Below are 20,991 nucleotides of genomic sequence, written 5' to 3' on the forward strand. Positions count from 1 at the left end.
GTTTATTTATCCGCTTCTGTTAACACTAAACTTATAAACATGTAATATTATTAATTGAGCAGCCAAAGTCCATTATAAAATTCTGGTTTGAAAGACAATAACATTAGTGTATAATAGCATTCTGGGAGTATTTTGCTGGAAATTAATAATTGTAATGTCCTGATGTTGTCTTCCCATTATTGACAGAATTTTAATTGCTATATTAAGCAGTAATGGCAAAGTGGACAACCCTGTCTCACCCCCCTTCTTAGTTTAAAAAAGGGGGGAGGTGCTACCATTCCTCACTATTCTGGCTTTTGGAGCTTTACATAACAATTTGATCCAATTACAGAATGTTCTGCCCACGCCAAAAGCAATTAAAGTTGCATTCAAAAAGAACCAGTCAATTTTATCAAAAGCTTTCTCTGCATCAACAAAGAAGAACAATGCAGGCATATGTTTCGGTTCAGCAAAATTTACTAAGTTAGTCAACCTTTTTGCCCAATCCTGTATAATCTTCTATTATTTTATTTAATCTGTTTGCCATAATAGTTGAAATAACCTTCTGATTTGTATTAAGGAAAGAGATGGGTCTTTAGGATGATATATCATGGAGATTTTTGCTAAATGTAGGACTAGAGCTTCAACAATGCTTATATAAAAATTCATTAGTAAGTCCATCAGGGCCAGATGACTTCCTTAATTTAAACTACTTAATCGCATCCGTTATTTCGGAACTAGATGTTGACTGATCTCATAATTCCCAATGTTGAAGCATCAGATTAGGAACAGATGAACTATTTGTAAATTATTTGATTTCTTCTCTTTCTGGCTTATCTAACTTGTATAAATTGGAATAGAAATTTTGGAATTTGCTTGACGTCTGCTTATCCATTTCAGTTTGCATTCTAATGCTGTTCTGACTCTGAGAGACTTGCACCCTCTTCCTTTTTCTTCCAACAGTTTTGTTAAAATCTTACCTGGCTTGTTACCATATTCAAATATAGTTTGTTTTATGTATAATACATATTTTGCAATATTCAAGGCATCATAAAGCTTTAACTTTTCTTGTGCAGATTCCCATATCTTTCTATCCTCCGGAGATCTGGTAATTTTATGCTTAGGTTCTTTTATACTATGACTTAAGACAAAATCCTTTTTCTTTTATTTAATGTAAGTTGATTGGGATATTAAAATTTCCTTTATAAAAGCCATAAATGTATCCCATGCAGCTGTACACTTCACTTCTGCGCTCAAATTTAATTCAAATGTTTCATTTTCCATTTTATTCTGCTATGTTCTTCCTTGTTTTGTAATAGCAGATTGTTTATCCTCCAATCTATTTTTTTACCCTCTTGTTTAATATCAGATTCCAGTATCATGGGAGAACATTGCTTCTATTGAAATTTCATAGCCTCTTTCTGTTATACTCAGATCTACAAAAGCACAATCTGTGTGGGAGTGAGAGTTCTGTCTATTTAAAAACATGTATAATCTTTTTTAAACAGATATTTATGCCTAAAAGCATCCATTAATGACATATCTTTCAACCAGTTCTTAAAGTGATTAGGAATTCTATTTTTTGATTGTATGTACAAAGAGAAATCTCAAGAGGTCTCCATTACTCCATTCAAATCTTTTACCAGTATCAATTCACCTTCTACACCGTTTGTCAGTGCTAAGATAACTTGGGCTTTTAGCACACTTGTTCTCTGCCTTCCAGCAAGCATACCTTCCATTTGGGTTTGGTTTTTGCTTACTCATTCATTTTGGCCACTTTCGAATTCACAGTGCCCCAGGTGAGAGAAGCAGTGCAGTTTTCAAAACCTGGTAAACCATGATTTTTCCTGCATCTCCGCTTTTTCTGTGAAGGAAATCAGGAAGCATTTTGTTTTCTTCATGTTTCTTTGCTCCTCCCCACCTGCACAACAGCTTTTTGCACAGGAAAAAAAGGAAGGGGCAGCTGGACAAATTGGCAAATCAGATTGGCATGGAGGACCACTGGTCATTCGAGCCACCCAGAACCACTGGTGCAGATCAAATCAATGAGTCTCCCACTTCAGGTTCTTTTCAAACTAGGCTGCGTCTGTAGCACTTTCTCCTCCATTTGCCATCAGGAGGCAAGTGATCCTATCATGATCTCCCTTGGTTCATCTCCAGCCACACTTGCAAAGTAGTTAATTACCTCAGCCCTCCTGTTGCGACTCTCTCCAGCCATCTTCAGTTGCTTATCGGTTGCCTCCACTCCTCCTTCTTTGCCTTCCCAGTGAGCTTCTACACACTCACTCCCTGGCTTCCCCAGACAAAAGGGCTCAGCTAGGGAGAAGAACCATGGGAAAACCCCACTGTGAAGCAAACAGCCACATGGCAAGCAGTGAGTGTACAAAATCCCTTGTTAGGGCATGTTAATGTAAACCTCCAACCTTCTATTTGACCTTTTATAAGCAAAAACTGTCTCTCTTTGGCCTTCCTCGAGGCAACAGCATTAAAACCTAAACAGAATTCAAATGCTACCTTAACACCCGTTTTTGTGTTAACTGCTGGTGCATGATAAATTTTAAACTAAACATGTTACAGGATAATTAATTAGATAAATGTCAGTAAAAATAAGCAAACTGATAGCTAAAACATTTAATAATCATAAAGCATAAATGCTGAAATTTCTACCAAGCAACTACATGGAACTCAAGGCAATGACAACTCAAAATCAATAATCATCAGCAATTAATTTAACACTACAATTCCTAAAATGCAGGAGCGGCGATCAAATATTCAAGCAATATTTCCAAGCAAACCTTGCAGAGTTTGTCAAGTTTGGATTCCGGATGACAAAACAACTGGAGGTAAATCTTGACCAGCAAGGGGAAATTAATGCATGGTTCAACAGATATTTTCAGTCAAATAATTAGCTCATGATCTCATTCACTTGTGACAACAGACAGCATTCTTATAACTCAACAGTAACCATATCTTCCAGTCTTCCCAAAAATTTCTTCCCAAAAATTTCCAACAACCTTCTAAATACAGAATCTTATTCTGGAGTGGGAGGGTATTATTTAAGTACTCTTATTTTAATTCTCAAGCCACAGCAGTGAAACAATTTTTTTCTATCTGGGCACATATAGACCACGTTAACAACTCTCTCAAGCAGCCGCTGATATTTCTAAAGTTTTAGAAGTTGACTTTCAAGCTGGGAATGTTCAGGGCCTGGACTTACACCACCCAAAACGATGGCATAAGTCTGTTTAGCCCAGGGGTCTGCAACCTGCGGCTCTCCATATGTTCAAGGACTACAATTCCCATCAGCCCCTGCCACCATGGCCAATTAGCCATGGTGGCAAGGGCTGATGGGAATTGTAGTCCATGAATATCTGGAGATCCGCAGGTTGCAGACCCTTGGTTTAGCCCTATGGAGGGTTTTCAGATGGCCAGGGAGTTTCTAGAGCTTGCTGCCTTCCCATGCAACCTGGAACTTCTGGAGCAGTGCAGTAGCAATGCTGTCCTAGGTTAGGGGCTCACTGGTACCTTAAAGGAGCATCAGGTAGCCAAGAAAAGTGGTTGTGCTGGTAAGAGAAGAAATGATCAAGGAAAAGAAACAAATGGCACAAAAAAGAAAGCAAACTCACATACTCATGACTATGTGCTTAATGCAGTGTCCCCAGTGCAGTGCCTTTTGCATGCAAACTCACCATGGCCTGTAGCAACTTCATCTGGCTTTATGCTGGGGTCCCAGAGATAGGCTGGCAAGCAGCTCTGAGCTCTCTACCAGTTGTTTCCTCCCAGCAAGGAGAGGAAATGCAGGTGAGTGAGGAAGCGAGTGGTCATGCACCACCAGCAGGAGAAGCAATGCAAGCAGGTACTGGTCTCCCAAACCAGCCAAAATAGACATCCTTCCCTCCATGCCAAAGGATTTCATTTCTTCCATTTTCCCACTGCCTGGTGGGAAATCTTTTCCTGAAATCTCTATAAGAAGATGCCATCTAGCCCCTTGTGCACCCCACCCCATCCCCAGTCTCTATGTCCTACCTAGGTGTCAGCCTGGGTGTGAGCTGGCCATTTTATTGTCTTCAGCCAAAAGGGCTATTTGCGTTTACAAAGCTTTGATGGTTAGTGTTTGCTAGAGCTATTGACAAGGCAGCAATGCTTGGGAACAATTGACTTCCCTTTCCGGCCTGTCTTCTGCTAACTAAGAAAGACCTTTAAAACCAAGTTTGGGTTTTTTTCAAAGCCCAGACCTCAAAATGAAATTCATTTCTCTCCCTCACCTCCCCTTTATATGGATATATGGTGCAGCCATATATATTGAGTACTGGGTGTTTTCTTCCCCCCCCCCCCCCCCAAAAAAAAAGACATTGCAGAACTGGAGAACGAGTGGAGGAGTGCAGCCAAGATAAATAAGGGATTGAAACAGTATTCTTTCGAAGAAAAAGCTAATCATTGCTGAGCAGACTGGAATTTTCAGTTTCTATATAAAATGCTTTAGAGCAGTGGTTCTCAACCTTCCTAATGCCGCAACCCTTTAATACAGTTCCTCATGTTGTGGTGACCCCCAACGCTAACATTTATCCATTTTCCAGATGGAGAACACTGAGGCAGAGAGTCTTAGGCAACCCCTGTGAAAGGGTCATTTGACCCCCAAAGGGGTCGCAACCCACAGGTTGAGAACCACTGCTTTAAAGATTAGATGGAGATGTATAAAGTTATGCATGTAGTACAGAAAATGGATAGAAAAAAGTTTAGGCCTCTGCTGTAACATCAAGATCTCTCCAATAGAATACTGAATATATCAGAACTTTGATCTCTTTTGTGTTAGAAGGACTTTAGGTTAAAATGAAGAAGTATTGGTGAAGTTTCCTTTCTTTTCGGAATTGTGATTAAGTTTTGTTTTTTCTTCATTAACAGACGGGATTTAGAGTCGTGAAGACACTGAATTAGACTGAAGAAACTGGGGAGGGAAGGGAAGAAAGGGAGGGATAAGGGGAATGAAGGAGTATGGGGACATTAAGAAATTGACAAGCTGAATCAACATTAATAACTGCTCCTTTTTTAGTTATACATGAATTCAACGCTCGACAATGTTTGACTGTACCTGATCAACTGATGAACGTAAATGTATAACTGATTCTTTTATATTGTTTAATAAAGATTATTAAAAAAAAAAAAGGGTCATTTGACCCCCAAAGGGGTCGCAACCCACAGGTTGAGAACCACTGCTTTAAAGATTAGATGGAGATGTATAAAGTTATGCATGTAGTACAGAAAATGGATAGAAAAAAGTTTAGGCCTCTGCTGTAACAATAGGCTTTGGGGGTACCTGCTGACACTGATGGGCAATAGATTTAGAGCAAATAAAAGGAGGTACTTCTTCATGCAACAGGAAATTCAGTTATAGAATGCGCCAGTGAGAATTTATGGTCACTAACAGATAAATTTAAAAGAATTCATGGAGAAGAGATCCATCAATGGCTATTAGACAAATTGATCAAAGAGAATCTTCATGTCCAGAGCAATAAGTATCCAAATCCCAGTGCTGGAAGGCAACTTCAAGAGGAAGTCTTGACCCTGTGCCATGTACGTTGGCTCTCCAAAGCCACTGTGAAACAAGATATCGGACTAGATAGACCACTAGTATGATCCAACAGGACAACATTTAGGTTCATGCTTACAGGATACAGCTGCTTTCACAAGCTTTTTATTTTTAAAAAATTCTCCCCATTGCAGGGAACAGTTCCAACAATACCAGCATCAGACCCAGGAGACAGCAAAGAAGACGAAAATTGGACCGGGCACGGTCTCGGAACCGCCGGGCTGCCACGTCCCGTCCTGAACGAGTTTGGCCAGATGGAGTAATTCCTTATGTGATCAGTGGGAATTTCAGTGGTGAGTGGCTATGCAGTGGGTTGTGTGTGTGAAATGTATATACATTGCTGGCCCTTCAGCCTTTTATGTAGTTTGACCATACACTGTGAAAGGTCATGGTGAAACACCTATTGAAGAGGCAATCTTATCGTCCTGTGTGATAGCTCTTGTACAATCTGTAGTTCCAGATTTGATCAATATACGAACAAATACCAGAAAATTTGACAGACTGGATTATCTACGTTTTTTGAGAGAATTGCAGTGTCTTGCTCTCTCGGTTTGTGATTTCATAGTAGAACATCTCAAAATTAAGGAATATGGGCAGTTCTGTATTTTTTATGGTCATTTACACATTTGCCTAATATGTACCACACTGTATTCCAGGTATCCAAAAAGTCTACTTCTTTCTCTTCATAGAGCTCCATCTTGCCGATCTCACACAAATATGCATTTAGAAATTTGATTATCATGATGAAATGATTCCGAGAACCATTTAGGTAAATGAGATGGTATCAGAATAAATAATTACCATGTACCTTAGTTGCCTAACCAACTTGTGCAGTCTGAATTGGTGAGAGTGCATATTTATAAGACGATATGACTCTCCATTCTTGCCAGATACTTTATAATAGAATGTCAGCCTTTGAAGATCACACAAGCTCTTCTGCTGGTTTTCTGCCCTTCCAGAACTCAGTGTTCTTTAATGCAAATGTAAGGACCCAGGGCTGGCAACCAGCAAGGCACACTGTCGAAATTAGAGTTCTGTAACAATTGGAAGCACCAAATGATATTGCTTCAACTCTTCCCCAAAGTCCACGGGTTTCTCACCAGCATTCTGAATGCTTACATTGTGCTCCTATCTCTCTTCGCTGCCGCAGTTCTTTTCCTGTCTCCCTTCAACCCATTAATCCCTCTTTACAACTTAGAAACCCCTGGAACAGTCTGTTCCCATATTAGAACTAAGCCAATAAAAAGGAAAGCAGGTAAAAGGTGCCCCTGTGAGGCAGGCTGTTACTAGTGATCAGTCCTTTGTGAACCTGAACGCTATCATCAAACGTGGCCATCATGTTCTAAAGTGCCACTGGTGGCTGATTATTATGTTTGGGTTTGTTGTTGATTGTAACCCAGTTGCCTCATTTCCTGAGCTGAACAAAAAGTACTTGGATGTTCTGTGCTATAATTCCCAAGCTGTGAGGCAAAATATTTGTCCAGTTGTCTGTTTTGAGCCAGGGTTTGTGAGTGTGCACCTCTGGAAGCAGCTGTTGTGCTTTTGTTATGTCTCAGCCTGGTCTGGCTGGGGACCCCTGGGAGGAAGACTCAGATGGAGATGAGGGGACAGTTTTGGTTCCAGAATCCCAGGCACTACCTGTAAATGCAGAGCCTGAGCAGACAGTAGTTCCTGCAGGACCAGGTGCAGAGGCACAGGCAGAGCATTCAGGCTGGGATCCACAACCAGGCCAAAGTTCTGAGAGTCCCCAGCCAAGGTCTAGCTCTGAGACTCTTCAACCTCTTGAAACTAGGCCAGAAGGGACCCTGTCATCCCCACCCCCAGCCTCCAGAGCCCCAGGAGCAACACAGGAGAAGACTGCGTACTATTTTACAGCAAAGGAGACGCAGCAGCAGGTTAGCAGCTATGGGACGAGCTGGATTACATGCAAAATCTTTGCAGGAGCCAGACTAGAGTCACTCAGTTGCAAGAGGTTATTGCACCAGTGAATGGGAAGCTAGCTATAAAAGAGAGGTTGCAGCTGAGCTAGCTTGTGGCAGCAATGTTGTGGTTCAGTTTGCAGGTCTCTGTTTCTGCTTCCAGCCTTGTCTTGGTTCCATGCTGTGTATTCATTAAACAGCTGAACCCGCTAAGAACTGTGTCCAGACTGTCTGTTGGTTCCTGAGGGCCTGTCTACGACAGCTTTAGAACCTCATGTTTCAATCTATCAATTAAAACAAATAAATAAATGCACCCGTACATTATGATTTTAAAATATATGTATACATAAATATAAAAATTCCAAAAAAAAGAAAGCAAAGACCCACAATTACATAAGGCATTGGTAGCATCTGGCAACAGCAAAAGGAAAAGAACTACTGATAGTGAATGATTTCAGTAAGAAATTTTGCACTCTCTTCACATAGACTCTTCACAGGATCCGGGTTATCGATCAGCATGTGCAATCAGAATAATTTGGGTTGCTAAGAATGGAATACTGGAGTCAGGCTTATATACTTTTGTCTAATTCCCACAGACCTGGGGCAGTATAATAATTATGAACCAGTGTTTCAACATGCCCTATGTTACAGGCGCAAAATCTATCTGAGTTTACCATGTTTTTAAACTGGCCAGATAACAGGGCAAATGGCATAACATTAAATCTCACCAAAGTAAGAGAATACAGATAGTGAGCTATTCGTCCTTGCTCATACAGGATTGAAAAGGACAGCAGTGAGCAGGTTCTCATGACATTTGAAATTAAAGTAGAAAAATCACTATCTAAGAGTTGACCTCTTAATAATTTGAAAATTTCTGAACAAGAGGGGGAATTGAATGAGTCTAACGTCAAGTCCATAGATTCAATTTTCTTTTCAATCAGGGAAGACCGGGTATTGGCTTGCATTTCAGATATCACTAATTGAACAAGAGAACAATCGGATTGGGAGTCATGAATATGTAACCAAAACCTTAACACTCTAAGCCAAGCCATGAGTTCTAAAGTATTTTGGTCAAGCTCCAAACATAGAACAGGTCGGAACACAGCTCGGAAGTCCCATGATTTTATTTTTTTTTAATGGATTGAAATGAATTCAGTGAACAACACCTCATGTTTCTATGTTTGTTGAGATATTTTTGTCATGCTTATGAGTGGACTAAAAGAAAAGCTCTTCTGAACAGAGTTCTCATCTGCTTCTTCCAATTAATGGGGTAGCATCAAGGTGGGTTGGAGCAGCAGTGGCGTAGCGGGGGATATAAATCCAACTCTTCTTCTTTGAGCCCAAAGAAGATCCCTACAGTCATCATTTCACCTTAGTTGTGGGTGGGGGTGGGGGCATATTCTTAGATGCTACTGAGGAAACCTCTGTTGAGGACCTCTCATAATTCCTAGAAGCCATTAGTAATTCCTAGAAGCCATTAGTAATTCCTAGAAGCCATTAGTAAATTTTCTGTGCATTCTAGAATTTTCTTGTTACCTTACGTTATTCTGGTCCTCAATCTGGGGGTCGGGACCCTTTGGGGGTTGAATGACCCTTTCACAGGGGTCGCCTAAGACTCTCTGCATCAATGTTCTCCATCTGTGAAATGGATAAATGTTAGGGTTGAGGGTCACCACAACATGAGGAACTGTATTAAAGGGTTGCGGTATTAGGAAGGTTGAGAACCACTGTTCTAGACAGTTGATCTCAACTGTTCTCTTTTGGAGAACTGCCTATAAGTGTTTTAACCTCTGGCCAGTGTTTACCACTTCCTGTTTCCTTCAGGCAACCAGCGGGCAATCTTTCGACAGGCCATGCGCCATTGGGAGAAGCACACCTGTGTCACTTTCTTGGAGCGGAATGATGAAGACAGCTACATTGTGTTTACATACAGGCCTTGTGGGTAAGATTGGGGCAGAGCTTCTTAGCAGGTAATGGGTGTTCGTTGTTCAGAGTTCAGGAATCTCAGCACTCTCTGTATATCTGGATTCTCCAGTACTTGCTGAAGAGAAAGGGAGTATTGCCAAGTGATTTATGCATCAGACTAAGGGTCACAAACAGTTGATTGCTTATCCAGCACTGTCTACTCTGTGAGCTTGTTCATGCAATCAACTTTCCTGGGATAGCAAGCTATTTACATACTCCATCCCCTTTTCCCCTTTAACCTTTTCAAGGACTGAATCAGGGATTGTATGTGATTGAATGAGAAATAAAGAACTTGTCTGACCTCTGACTTGTCTTTCTTTATCTGAGGATAAGTGGTTTGGGAGTTTGCCCCTAGAGTAAATAATTGGAAGACTGTTATCTCCTGATAATCTCTCTTCATGAACACTGTGACCTGAAACTCTCCATTGAACCTGAGGAACTTAATGCCATTCATCTTAAGGATGATATTAGGTTCAGTGTGCACTCTGAGCAAGCATGACCTTGTCTACCACCCTATCCAATTTTGCACCTTGCTCTGGCAACCTTCTGTTTGCAGTAGGGACAGCTATTTTGCCCCTGTAAGTTCTTTATGTAGGAGTCACTCTGTTCTCCAGGTGGCTGTCCAGATTTTCAAATTCTATAATAAAGTTGCTACTGACCAAAGTGAGAATTTCATAGTTATGGACCACGCACAGTCAGGCATGGCTTGGACATTACATGCAAAAGCGACATAGTATTAAAGTATGACATATCTCTAATACACAAATTTAAAAACAAATTCCTTTTGAGTGTATCTGCGGGCAAAATTTTTGCAAGACATTGGCTGAAATAAGCCAGGTTTTTTACTCTTCTGGCTGTTTCCTAAATTAGTTCAGTTTTGGTCTTTTTTTATTTTATTTTGCCCTTCTAGCCCTATTTTCAGCCAGACCCCAACGATTACAGAAATTAAAGAGGCAGTTCTAAAAGGATTATCTGTAAAACCTTCACACAAAACTGGATCATGTATTTTATTCAGAAATAATCTGTATGGAATGGCAATCATCATACATTAATCTTTTGTGGCAAATGTGTATATTTTGCCATCAGGTCACAGCTTCCATGTCAGAGTAGGGATTCAGGCTCAGTTTTCTCAGATCCTAGTCCTAGAATTTATGACAGATAGATCACAGAAAAAGAAAATGTATAAGACAGCATGTGGTCCCAACAGGGTAGGAAGACTGAAACTTTTCAAATAGTTAAGAAATCAACAAGACTGTACATTGGAGCATTTTGGTCCACTGAAAACTTTAACAACGTTTTGCAGGGTTGTTGTTTTTCCTCCTTTGGAAGTTTTGACAATCTTGGTGGTTCTCATCTTCCCAAACACAACCTTGATAGCAGGGCAGTTTTCACATAGTAAGAATGTTTGTTTGAATCCTTTCCTACATGTGTATTTTTAAATGAAGAAAAAAACTTTTGGTTGAAATATCCATGGATCTCTGCTTCTCCCTCAAGGGGTCCTCTCTGGGTTTGGATCAACATTGAATTTTTCAACAAAAATAACTGAGTTACACAAAAAGAACTGAGTTATTTTTCAGCAAAAAGAACTGAGTTACTTTATCCACCATGTGCTAGACCAGTGATGGCGAACCTATGGCACGGGTGCCAGAAGTGGCACTCAGAGCCCTCTCTGTGAGCACGCGCACACAGAGTTCGTCATGTGGGAGGCGGAAAATCACCCCCCACACACATCTAGGCTGGCCTGGGCCACTGAGCACAACGGGTCTGGTGCCTGTGCTCCGGGGGGCTGCTGCCCGAGGGGGGGGGGCACGCAGAGGAGGCAGAGATGCTGGAGAGGCACAGAGCGGTGTGTGCGGGACTTGCTGAAGGCTACAGCAGGCTGGCCCCTGCTCAAGTGTGTGGGACGGAGGATAAGAGGGCCAGCCGGTTTTTTCTAAACTAAAACCTCAGCATTCAGGTTAAATTGCCAGGTTGGCACTTTGAGATGAATAAGTGAGGTTTGGGTTGCAATTTGGGCACTCAGTCTCAAAAAGGTTCGCCATCACTGTGCTAGACTATCTTTGTTTTAGAATGCTCTGCTTGGGTCCTAGTGCATAAGCTGAGCATTCTAAAACAAAGATGGTCCAGCACATGGAAGATGATGTTACAATTCTACTTCATTCTTTTTGTTGAAAAGTGTATGCCAGGATTTCGTCTGACACGTGGCCTTCTCCACTATTAATGCAATTCTCATCCTCCTAGTTTGCAGAGGGAAAGGAGAATATATGAAGCAGGGAATGGGTTAAAATTAAGAGAACTGCTGTTTGGTTCAGACTGTGGAATGTCAGGAATAGCAAGAACAATAATCCAACAGGAAAAGATCAAAAACAGCTGAACATAAAAAGTCAGGTGAACATAAAAAGTGGTTTTGAGATGCTCAGTTTGACCATCTTTTCTTTCCCATACAGGTGCTGTTCCTATGTGGGGCGCAGAGGAGGAGGACCACAGGCCATCTCCATTGGGAAAAACTGTGACAAATTTGGCATTGTGGTGCATGAGCTGGGCCATGTCATCGGTTTCTGGCATGAGCACACACGCCCAGACAGAGATGCCCATGTGTCAATTTACCGTGAAAACATCCAACCAGGTAAAGGCTCTGTTTACCTCCCTGCTTGTCCTCCTTTCCTTGCTCCAACTCAGTAGAACAAAAAAGGTGGGCTATCCAGCAACATCTGTTTGCTGGGCACAGCAAGGAAGTTCCACCTCAGTCCCGCTGTCCTTCCACCATCCATCTTCACATATACTCTTACACTTCCAGTCATATAGCAAGTGCTCCTTTTTGTGTCACATATCCAGCTGCATGATGCTTAACTTATTCCCCTTCCTACAGCATCCATACTTTGCCTGACACCACTGGATGCTGCAAAAGCAACCGAAGCAAAAATCTTTACAAAGATCCCAGTCACACAGTGGCCTTCAATTTTGGCTACTGAATTCTGCTAATGGGCAGCCCATCCAAGAGGCTTTAGCAACCACAGGCTGCTAAAGAAGGGGACCATCCTAGAACAGATATTGGGCCATGGTGCCACAGTTGCCCCTGGCTGCCACCCCCAAAGAGGCTTCCCGGCAGCGTGGGGAAGCACAGCAAGTGAAAGAGCCTCCCCATTGCAAAGGAACCTCTATGGGCTTGCAACCCAAAGGCGTGGCTTAAGTCTGAGGAATGGTCGCCGGCATAACTGGCAAAGGCCGAAAGGAGCTGACTAATGTTGGCTCCTTCCCTGACCACACCTCCAACCCACCCTCGCTATGCTGACCACGGCAGCAGAAATGCTGACATGGTGTTCAGCACTGTGTTCCAGCACTGGGGGGCAGGGGGTGGTGACTACATGTCGGCGTGGTCACCTCTCTGCCAAGGTAAGTGCCCCTGCGAGGGTAAATCTGCTGGCAAGGCAGCATGCTGCTCCCAAGAGTGGATTCCCTGCCCCCTTGAATGGGGCTCTGAGACAGAAATAATCAGCAGTTGCTCAGTCAGCATTACAGTCAATAGTCAGAAGCACAAAGCTACCCTGGGGCTTCCTTAAGCAGATGTGGCCCTAGTCTTTGTTTTGCTGGGAGCAGGATAGAGCAGAATTCCTTCAAGAGCAAGGGATGCAGCTAGCTAATGCTGCTGTGGAAGAAACTAGAGCTATAGGCACAGGGAGAACAGATATTTATTCCATGGCCAGAACAGTCTGGCTTGTTCTTCCCCCTCATGCTTCTACCTCCTGTTGTTTCCGCAGGGCAGGAGTATAACTTTCTGAAGATGGAGCCTGAAGAGGTGGAGTCGTTGGGAGAGACTTATGATTTTGACAGCATAATGCACTATGCAAGGAACACCTTCTCCAAGTAAGAGTTCAAGAATATTATCATATGTTAACTTAGCCCACACGCAGATTCACCCATGCACATGTGTACCTGGCTGTTCTTTCAGGTGAATGTCACACCTTTGGTAGGACATTTCCTGGTTTTAGTTTATAATTTTTCCTCAATCCAAAATTTTGAATGTGCCTAAGAATCTTAGAGATATGGAATTCCCAGTAGTGCTGGTCATCAATCTATATGGCCCATTACGCATGGAAAGCTCACCTTGGGACTCTTCTCTGTGCAGTGGGCCTGCAGAGGTCTCTCCTTGTATTTCTCTGTTCACACTTCCTCCTTTCACTGAACCACAGGCTGCTAAAGAAGGGGACCATCCTAGAACAGATATTTTTTCCCCTCTTCTTCCCTTCCCTCCCCTCCCCTCCCCTCCACACAACACTTCCTGCTGCTGGTGCTGCTGCTGTCAGAAAACTGAGGCTTGTTAATTCCAAGTTCTCTTTATATTGATATCTTGAAATATCAAGAGAATTAGAGGTTGGTGTTGTGTGAGTGAGCTTCTTTTCTGTTACTTGAAGCAGCCAGCCAACATGGAAGAGGGGGTGAGGGGGAGGGAAGGCTGGCTGTGGGCAAATGGAAGTTCTCCAGGGCAAAGCTGTGCTCACTGGCAAATTTCCCTGCTCTGGTGGCGAAACGAATTAGAAGTTGTGCTAAAGGTGGTTTCGCTTGCCACGGAGAGAATGGAAAGTGAAAGCGGGGCTTGAGGAAACAGGTCCATACAAGAAATCTTGCTGCAACATACACTTGCCCCATCACACAGCAAGCACATTGTGCACAATCAGCCTATGAATACCTGAGCCATTTATGGAGCTGACCTTGGTTGTTTTGGGCACCAGTTGAAGCTGTGATTCTGAGGCCTGCTCTTCCCACAGCTGTTCTGCCAGCTAGCTTTTCTCGGGCTTTGGCTGCTGATATTACCCCCAAGAGCAACCATTTGCCAAATCTGGAAAGACAAAGCAAAGGTCGTGATTTCTGACAAGCCTGGTTAGGGTGTATTTCCTCACATCCATCTTTCAAAACGATTGAAAAGAAATGGAATTAGACATCATATGTCAAACACCATTCCTTTTACGTTTTCTTTTGAAAGACTTGGTGATTTAGGTCATTACGATTTTGTGTTTAGGAAGCAATTAACTGATTGGCTGGTGATCCTATGTTCTCTTCCTCTATAGCCGTGGTGGCGAACCTTTGGCACTCCAGATGTTATGGACTACAATTCCCATCAGCCCCTGCCAGCATGGCCAATTGGGGCTGATGAGAATTGTAGTCCATAACATCTGGAGTGCCAAAGGTTCGCCACCACTGCTCTATAGCATGAAGCCTGGCTTTCATGCTTCAGATATCTGAAGCAGTTGCTTCTGTGAGTGTCTGTGTGTGCGTGTGTACTGTGAGCCTGCCTTTGGAACACTGTGATTCCAATTATGTGTAGGTAGAACTATGAGCTAAGTTGTTGGGTGGTGAGTAAATCAGTAAATTAGGGAGTTGAATTAGGTCATAGCCTTCTGGTGCTTTCTGGGTTTTTTCAAACGCCTGCCCCAGGAAGAGTTATATTTCTGCTCTCACTGTTGTGGCAAACTGGTGTCTGGTCTTCAGGCTGCTTACATGATGTGAGTTTCTTAATACCAGATATTTCTCTGAATATGGAAAAGAATCATAGTGGGGAGAACACTAGCCTAGAATGTTTTTCCTTGTTATCTCAGTTTCTAAGTTCCTGTATCACTTTGTTTTGGTACAGAGGATCTTACAGTTGTGTGACCTGCATGCCTTCCGAAGGGGTCACCTGCAGAAAAAAAAAATCTCATGATTGAGAATCTGCTTTCTATCTGGCTGTAATTAGGGGGTTATAGAATATTGGGAACTGGCTATTGCACATACAGTATAGATTTAGAAAAATGGAAACGTTATTTAATTCCTTGAAGAAGGTGTTCACTAAAAACACTGAAACACTAACAGAAAGCATCTGGTTATTTTTAAAAATGTGTATGGCAGAGAAAAATATGGCTCTCTTCCTGAACCAGACTGCCTGTGCTCATAATGGAAGAGTGAGTATTGGGGATAAGTAGGGATATGCCAAAAATTGATAAAATTCAGATTCAAGTCAAAGAGACCTGCAGTTTTTCAGTAAATTCAGATATTTCTGAACCCCCATATCAAGAGTACCTCGAGTCCCCCCAAATTGGGGGGTTTGAATCCCCCCCAAATTGTTGGGTCGGAATCCAAATGAATCCCCCCAATTTCCTCCTTCCCCCCCACATACCTTGATTCCAAGGCTGCAGTGTCCACCCCAATCCCCATGTGGAGCCCAATGGCAGTGGCAGGAAGTTTGCACCAGCCTCACCACCTAGCAGGCAAGTAAGGCAGTGAGGAGGGATTCTCCCAGAATGCCCCTAGTTTTTTACCATAGAGTATTTCACGGGTATGAAACATGGGGCCAACTTACTCTCCCACCCCCTCACTTCTTTCACCCTCCCTTCAGTCTGCTTGCTGGTTTATCAAAAAGATTAGAATCACAGAATGATTACATGGACTGGAGATGCAGGAAGAGGTACAGCCTGGTGCAGGGAGGTGGCTTTAATGGAGTTTCTGTTGAGGAAGTTGACAGGGGCTCAGACCTTTAGTCAAAGTCAGTCAAGTGGAGGACTGGGGCACATATTTCTCACACACATCTTGCCAGGAGAACTCTGTCTTTCCTTCATCCTTTGTCTCTTTTTATTGGAGACGGCATGAAGGGGATTCCTTGCCCAGGCTGCCAGGCACGCAGGAAACCCTGAGGTTCTCTTCTTTCTTAGTCTGGCTTTTGAATAGCACCACAGTGGGCCTTTCTAAGTCCAGGCGCAATCAAACGCAGAGCAGAACTGCTGAATGTGCTTCTGCGTGTGCCCAAGCTGGAGAGCTCGAGAGAGAAAGAAACAGCTGCCTCATTCATGTTGCAGGGAGTGCGCTGATGCCAGAGGGCATACAGAGTGTTGGGGGGGGGGGGGGGAGACAAGCAGAGGAGGAAAGGGGGGGGGGTCTGTAGCCAGAGGTAGTGAAGAAGAAAAACTGTTGACTCAGTATGTTTCTCTTCTCTGAAGCACTTTGGAATCAGGATATGCCTCTCAGAAACCCAAAAGCAAACTGCTTTGAGTCTCACTTAGAGGCCTAGGTTGGAAGATCATTTTGGAGGAGCAAATTGAATACGCTGAAGCTTCTCTGTAAAGGAGAATCTCATCACATGATGGTCCCAAGGCAAACATCAGCACTCCTGTCAAAACAGCCCTGGCAGGCTCTAACAAGGGTTGGCAATGACCAGACAGTTTCCCTCCTTCTCTAGGAATCAGGAGCAAAGCCGAATGTTTACCTTAGGAAAGGCAAAGGCAGGCAATCTCTGTGCACTTGTGAAATGTCAGCGCCACTCTGTCGCTCTCCCTCCCAAGCTTGGGCTGTTTGCTTCTCTTCTGCTCTGTGTACATTTGTCCTCCTGACAACTGCCGGTACTTTCAGCAGGAGTTTTGCACAAGCAAAATGTGGGATGTGTCTATGGAGAACAGATGTAGCTCCACCACACACACACACACGACATCACTGTGCAAGATGGAAGCTGGCCATATAGATTGCAATGTCTGACAGTAATTCTTGTGGGCCACCATGGATTGAAAACTTTCAGCAGCCTGCATATCAGGGATTAGGTCATGTGCAGAATATAAGTGGATAAAATCCTCACAATTTAACCTACAAACTTTCCACTGCTCTGATTTTACCGCCTTAACTTAAGCTAACTTTAGAAGCTCAGGCCAAGAGACAGTTCTGCAGATCAGACTGTCCCTCATTAGCTGCCTTACCCTGACATTTCCATTTTCCTTTTGCTCACAATGAACTAAACGAACAGGCTCAGGTGTGTCACGGGAGTATCCTCATTTATACCTCATGAGGTTGAGATGACTGTTCAGAATTCCACAGCTGGAAAAAACAAAAATGACAAAAAGTTCTTATTTCAAAACAGAAACAGTTAGGTAGTCCAGGAAGGACTCTGGCAAGATCTCAGAAGTTGAGTCGAGAAGGAGATCTGGAAATACTGGCAATATTGATCAAGATCAACTGAGTATCACATAAGTTGCAGACATGGAAATGCACGTGATGTAAAGAAGCTGTTAACAGTAACCACCTCATCCTCAGTGCCATTACATCCACCATTCCCCACTGCACAACTGCTTCTTCACAGAGGCGTTTCTCCAGCTTAGCTTCTGAACTGGATCCCCCTCCTCCCTTTTTTTAGCTTGTACATGATGTCATGTTGTCATTGTCCCCTGCTCCTAATAAGACTGACAGCATAACAGAAAGGATAATTATCTCCCAGGCCCAGAATAACTAGTTTCACCTCTGAACCAAGGTAATTTCACAACTTTTGCCAAACTTGTGTAACACATTGTGGAATGAAACTTGATGTTAGGATGCTTAGGAGAAGAAGAGGAAGAGTTTGGATTTTTCTCAACCAGTTTACAAATGCCTTCTTTTCCCCTCCCCACAACAGACACCTGGTAGGTAGGGATGAGAGAGTTCTGAGAGAACTGGGACTAACCCAAGGTCACCCAGCAGACTTCATGTGGAAGAGTGGGAAAACAAACCTGATTCACTAGATTAGAGTTTGCTGCTCATGTGGTGGAGTGGGGAATCGAACCCAGTTCTCCAGATTAGAATCCATGTGCTCTTAATCACTACTCCATTCTGGCTGTCAAGAGTGGTTAGACTATAGCTAGAATCCTGCAGGAGGGCTCTTCCAGAAACTTGTAGGGAGTTTCCGGATTGTTTTAGCCTCCCACATACCAGTAGAGGAAAATGTTATCTAGAAAATAATCCCTGAAGCATGCACTTGAGGAATTTTGTAGATTAAGTTTTAACCCCCTTCCTTGGAAGTTTAGTGTCTGCCACATTATTTGCCTACACCTGTTATTTCGCAACCCAGTTCTCTGTTCTCTTGGCCCATCTGATCCCCTTTTGGCAGAGCATGTGATGTCCTGAACTTTTCACAGATGTACACGAGCACAGAGTCCACTGTTGCTTCACAGAGTTGCCTCCTGTGTCTGCCCAAGGAAGCATATGCCTTTTCATTTAACCCTTGTCAAGGGGATGTTGAGTTCCTGGAAATACATACCGCTAATCATCTTGATTTCCAGGGAGCAAAGGGAGCAAAGAAGTAGAGCTCAAATTCTCCACCTGTTGCTTGCAACAAATCTGCTTGTGTTACATCACAACCTTATCGCTCAGTAGATCAAGCCCTGATTCGGCGTCAGACTCTCTTTTGCTGGGACTCTTGTCTCTGAATTATCCTTCCCTTTGTGTTGGCTTGTCACTCTTTTCCCTGAGGAGGTTGGGTTGGCAAGCAAATCTAAGTGTGAGGATTCTTCCGTGCTCCAGAGATGCACATGGCTGCAGGCTAGGAGGGTGTGACCCATGAAATTTTATTCTTGCTCAGCACTTTGCTGCCGCTCAGCATGCTCAGGCTGGTACTGTTGTCAGCTTTATCCAGACTGCCAAGGACATGTTTCTAGGTCTCTCTTTTGTAAGACAGACACAGTCTAATAATGGGATAGATGCACGAGCATTGGTTCCAAGCTGGGACTATGATGCAGGGAGGGGCTTCCTTTACCATTAGGGTTACTGCCTTTTATTATGACTTGGTGCCTGTGTCTTTAGCCTACAGCCACCTAATAACATGATCATATAGCAGTGATGGCGAACCTATGGCACGGGTGCCAGAGGTGGCACTCAGAGCCCTCTCTGTGGGCACGCGCAAACAGAGTTCATCATGTGGGGGCGGGGGGAAATTGCCCCCCCCCCACACATATCTGGGCTTGTGCTGCTGTGCTGGGCTTGATTATTAGCATTAAACCTAAGATCTAGTTTTGGGGAAGCCGTATAGGTCACCCTGTTAAGCGCTGTTAAACCCCACTGATTTTCATGCAAAGAACTGAAGCACAATCCTTTACCTGGGAGTAAGCTCGGTCACTGGCAATGTGGCTTGCTTCTGGGTAAACCCTCCTAGGGCCGTGATTCACCCATTCGAAGAGTTGCATGGTTGCTTCAAAGCAAAGCCAACAACTACCACCAAGCTTACTCCCGAGTAACACACGCCTCGGAGCCAACCGTTTTTTCTAAACGAAAACCTCAGTATTCAGGTTAAACTGCTGTGTTGGCACTTTGTGATAAATAAGTGGGTTTTGGGTTGCAGTTTGGGCACTCGGTCTCAAAGAGGTTTGCCATCACTGCTTTAAAGCCTGCTTGAGAAGCCTAGACCCCAGCTGTCAGCTGGACACTGATAGGTTTGCTGTTTTGTGACTCAGATTCCAAGGTTTACAGTAAATTCCATGCAAGCATACTTGCATCAGTGCTGTCCTTGACGTGTTATCGTTGTATTTTCCCATTTTTGGAGAAAGATTTGGGGAGAAGAAAGGTGGCTTGTGACACTTCATGGTGGTGCTGGTAAATGCCACCTTGACTGGGCTTCCCTTTGCTCCTTTTCTAAAATTATTTTACTGCTTCTGAGCAGCTTCAGCTGCCAGATGTGGGCCTTTGCCAAATAGAGGAAGGTGTAAGAATAGCTGCAGTAGGCCAGAAAAATATTCCTGAAAATCACTCAGACCAGGAAAATGGAAATTGTAGGTCACCAGAGATAATTGTCCACCTCCCTCCCCCTTTCAGACTTAAGCATGTCCATATGGTCAACAGGAGAAAGGGAAAGTTCCACTGACTAAATGGAAATCCCTATAGATTATGAGAGACAAATATGCCTGCTGAGGTTCTCACTCTGTCTACCAATTTCCTTTTGTTTCTCTCTCTCTCTCTCTCTCTCTCTCTCTGACTGTATTCAGATGCTGTAAAGTATAATTTGTTCATAATCTCAATTGAGTTTGAAATCCTCATCTTGAATCCTCCGTCCCTCATTCTCTTGAATATGAAGCTGAGATTGAAGACTTCCTGGTTTATTAAATTCTTGATCTAACCCCATTATTGTGAAACTTGAAATCAGGCTCTCTATCACTTTGAAAGTTGGGTCTGCCCTCCCCCCTACCCCAAGCAAGATTCTAAATCATGTTTTAGTCCTGATTTAGAAATCCAATTGCTGGCCACAAAGAACAACAACCAATTTATTAACAGCACCCAAAACCAGATTTCACGACTGCTTTTAGTTGTATCAAAGATTACCAAAATAATTACTTAATTTTCCACTTCAGTAGGAAGAGGGAGGGAGCATGAGGATTTCTAACTTAATCAAACACCAAAAGTGGGGGCTATCTATGCGTGCTTCTAGACTTGCATCATGCAGATTGTGGCATTTAGTTCCTGACATGTTTCCTGAAGATTTAAAAAATGTTTCTAGCCCTTTTGATTTAAAGAATCAATCATGAAACGCTTATGCAATGGCCATCTTTGAGGTTCACGGTAGAAGGGTAGCTAGTTCTGGTCATGGTTTTCAGTGCTCTTCATAACTTCTTGGCTCTCATTCAGGGCTTTTATTAGCCAAATATATTGTTCAGATTCTTTCCTATCAGAGAATTCTTTTTTTCCTGGTACAAAATCAGAGTTGACTGGATCAGAACTGCCTTGTTTTAAGGGGGGAGGGGGTTAGCTTGTGTTCATTTTGCCTAGACAGCCCTTGCTATAAGACTC

At 43.1% G+C, this 20,991-nt stretch overlaps 1 protein-coding gene across 3 annotated transcripts in view; it reads left to right on the forward strand.

Moving 5' to 3' along the window:
* The window catches only part of BMP1 (bone morphogenetic protein 1), a 128,902-nt gene that overhangs the window by 67,560 nt on the left and 40,351 nt on the right, over positions 1-20,991 (forward strand). For all 3 annotated transcript variants that reach the window (XM_048512358.1, XM_048512359.1, XM_048512360.1), the window contains 4 exons: positions 5,701-5,859; positions 9,310-9,427; positions 11,898-12,076; positions 13,209-13,314. In XM_048512358.1, the coding sequence (XP_048368315.1) occupies positions 5,701-5,859; positions 9,310-9,427; positions 11,898-12,076; positions 13,209-13,314 (562 nt within the window). The remainder of the gene's footprint in view (positions 1-5,700; positions 5,860-9,309; positions 9,428-11,897; positions 12,077-13,208; positions 13,315-20,991) is intronic.

This window comes from Sphaerodactylus townsendi, linkage group LG12, assembly GCF_021028975.2.
Source record: "Sphaerodactylus townsendi isolate TG3544 linkage group LG12, MPM_Stown_v2.3, whole genome shotgun sequence".
NCBI lineage: Eukaryota > Metazoa > Chordata > Lepidosauria > Squamata > Sphaerodactylidae > Sphaerodactylus > Sphaerodactylus townsendi.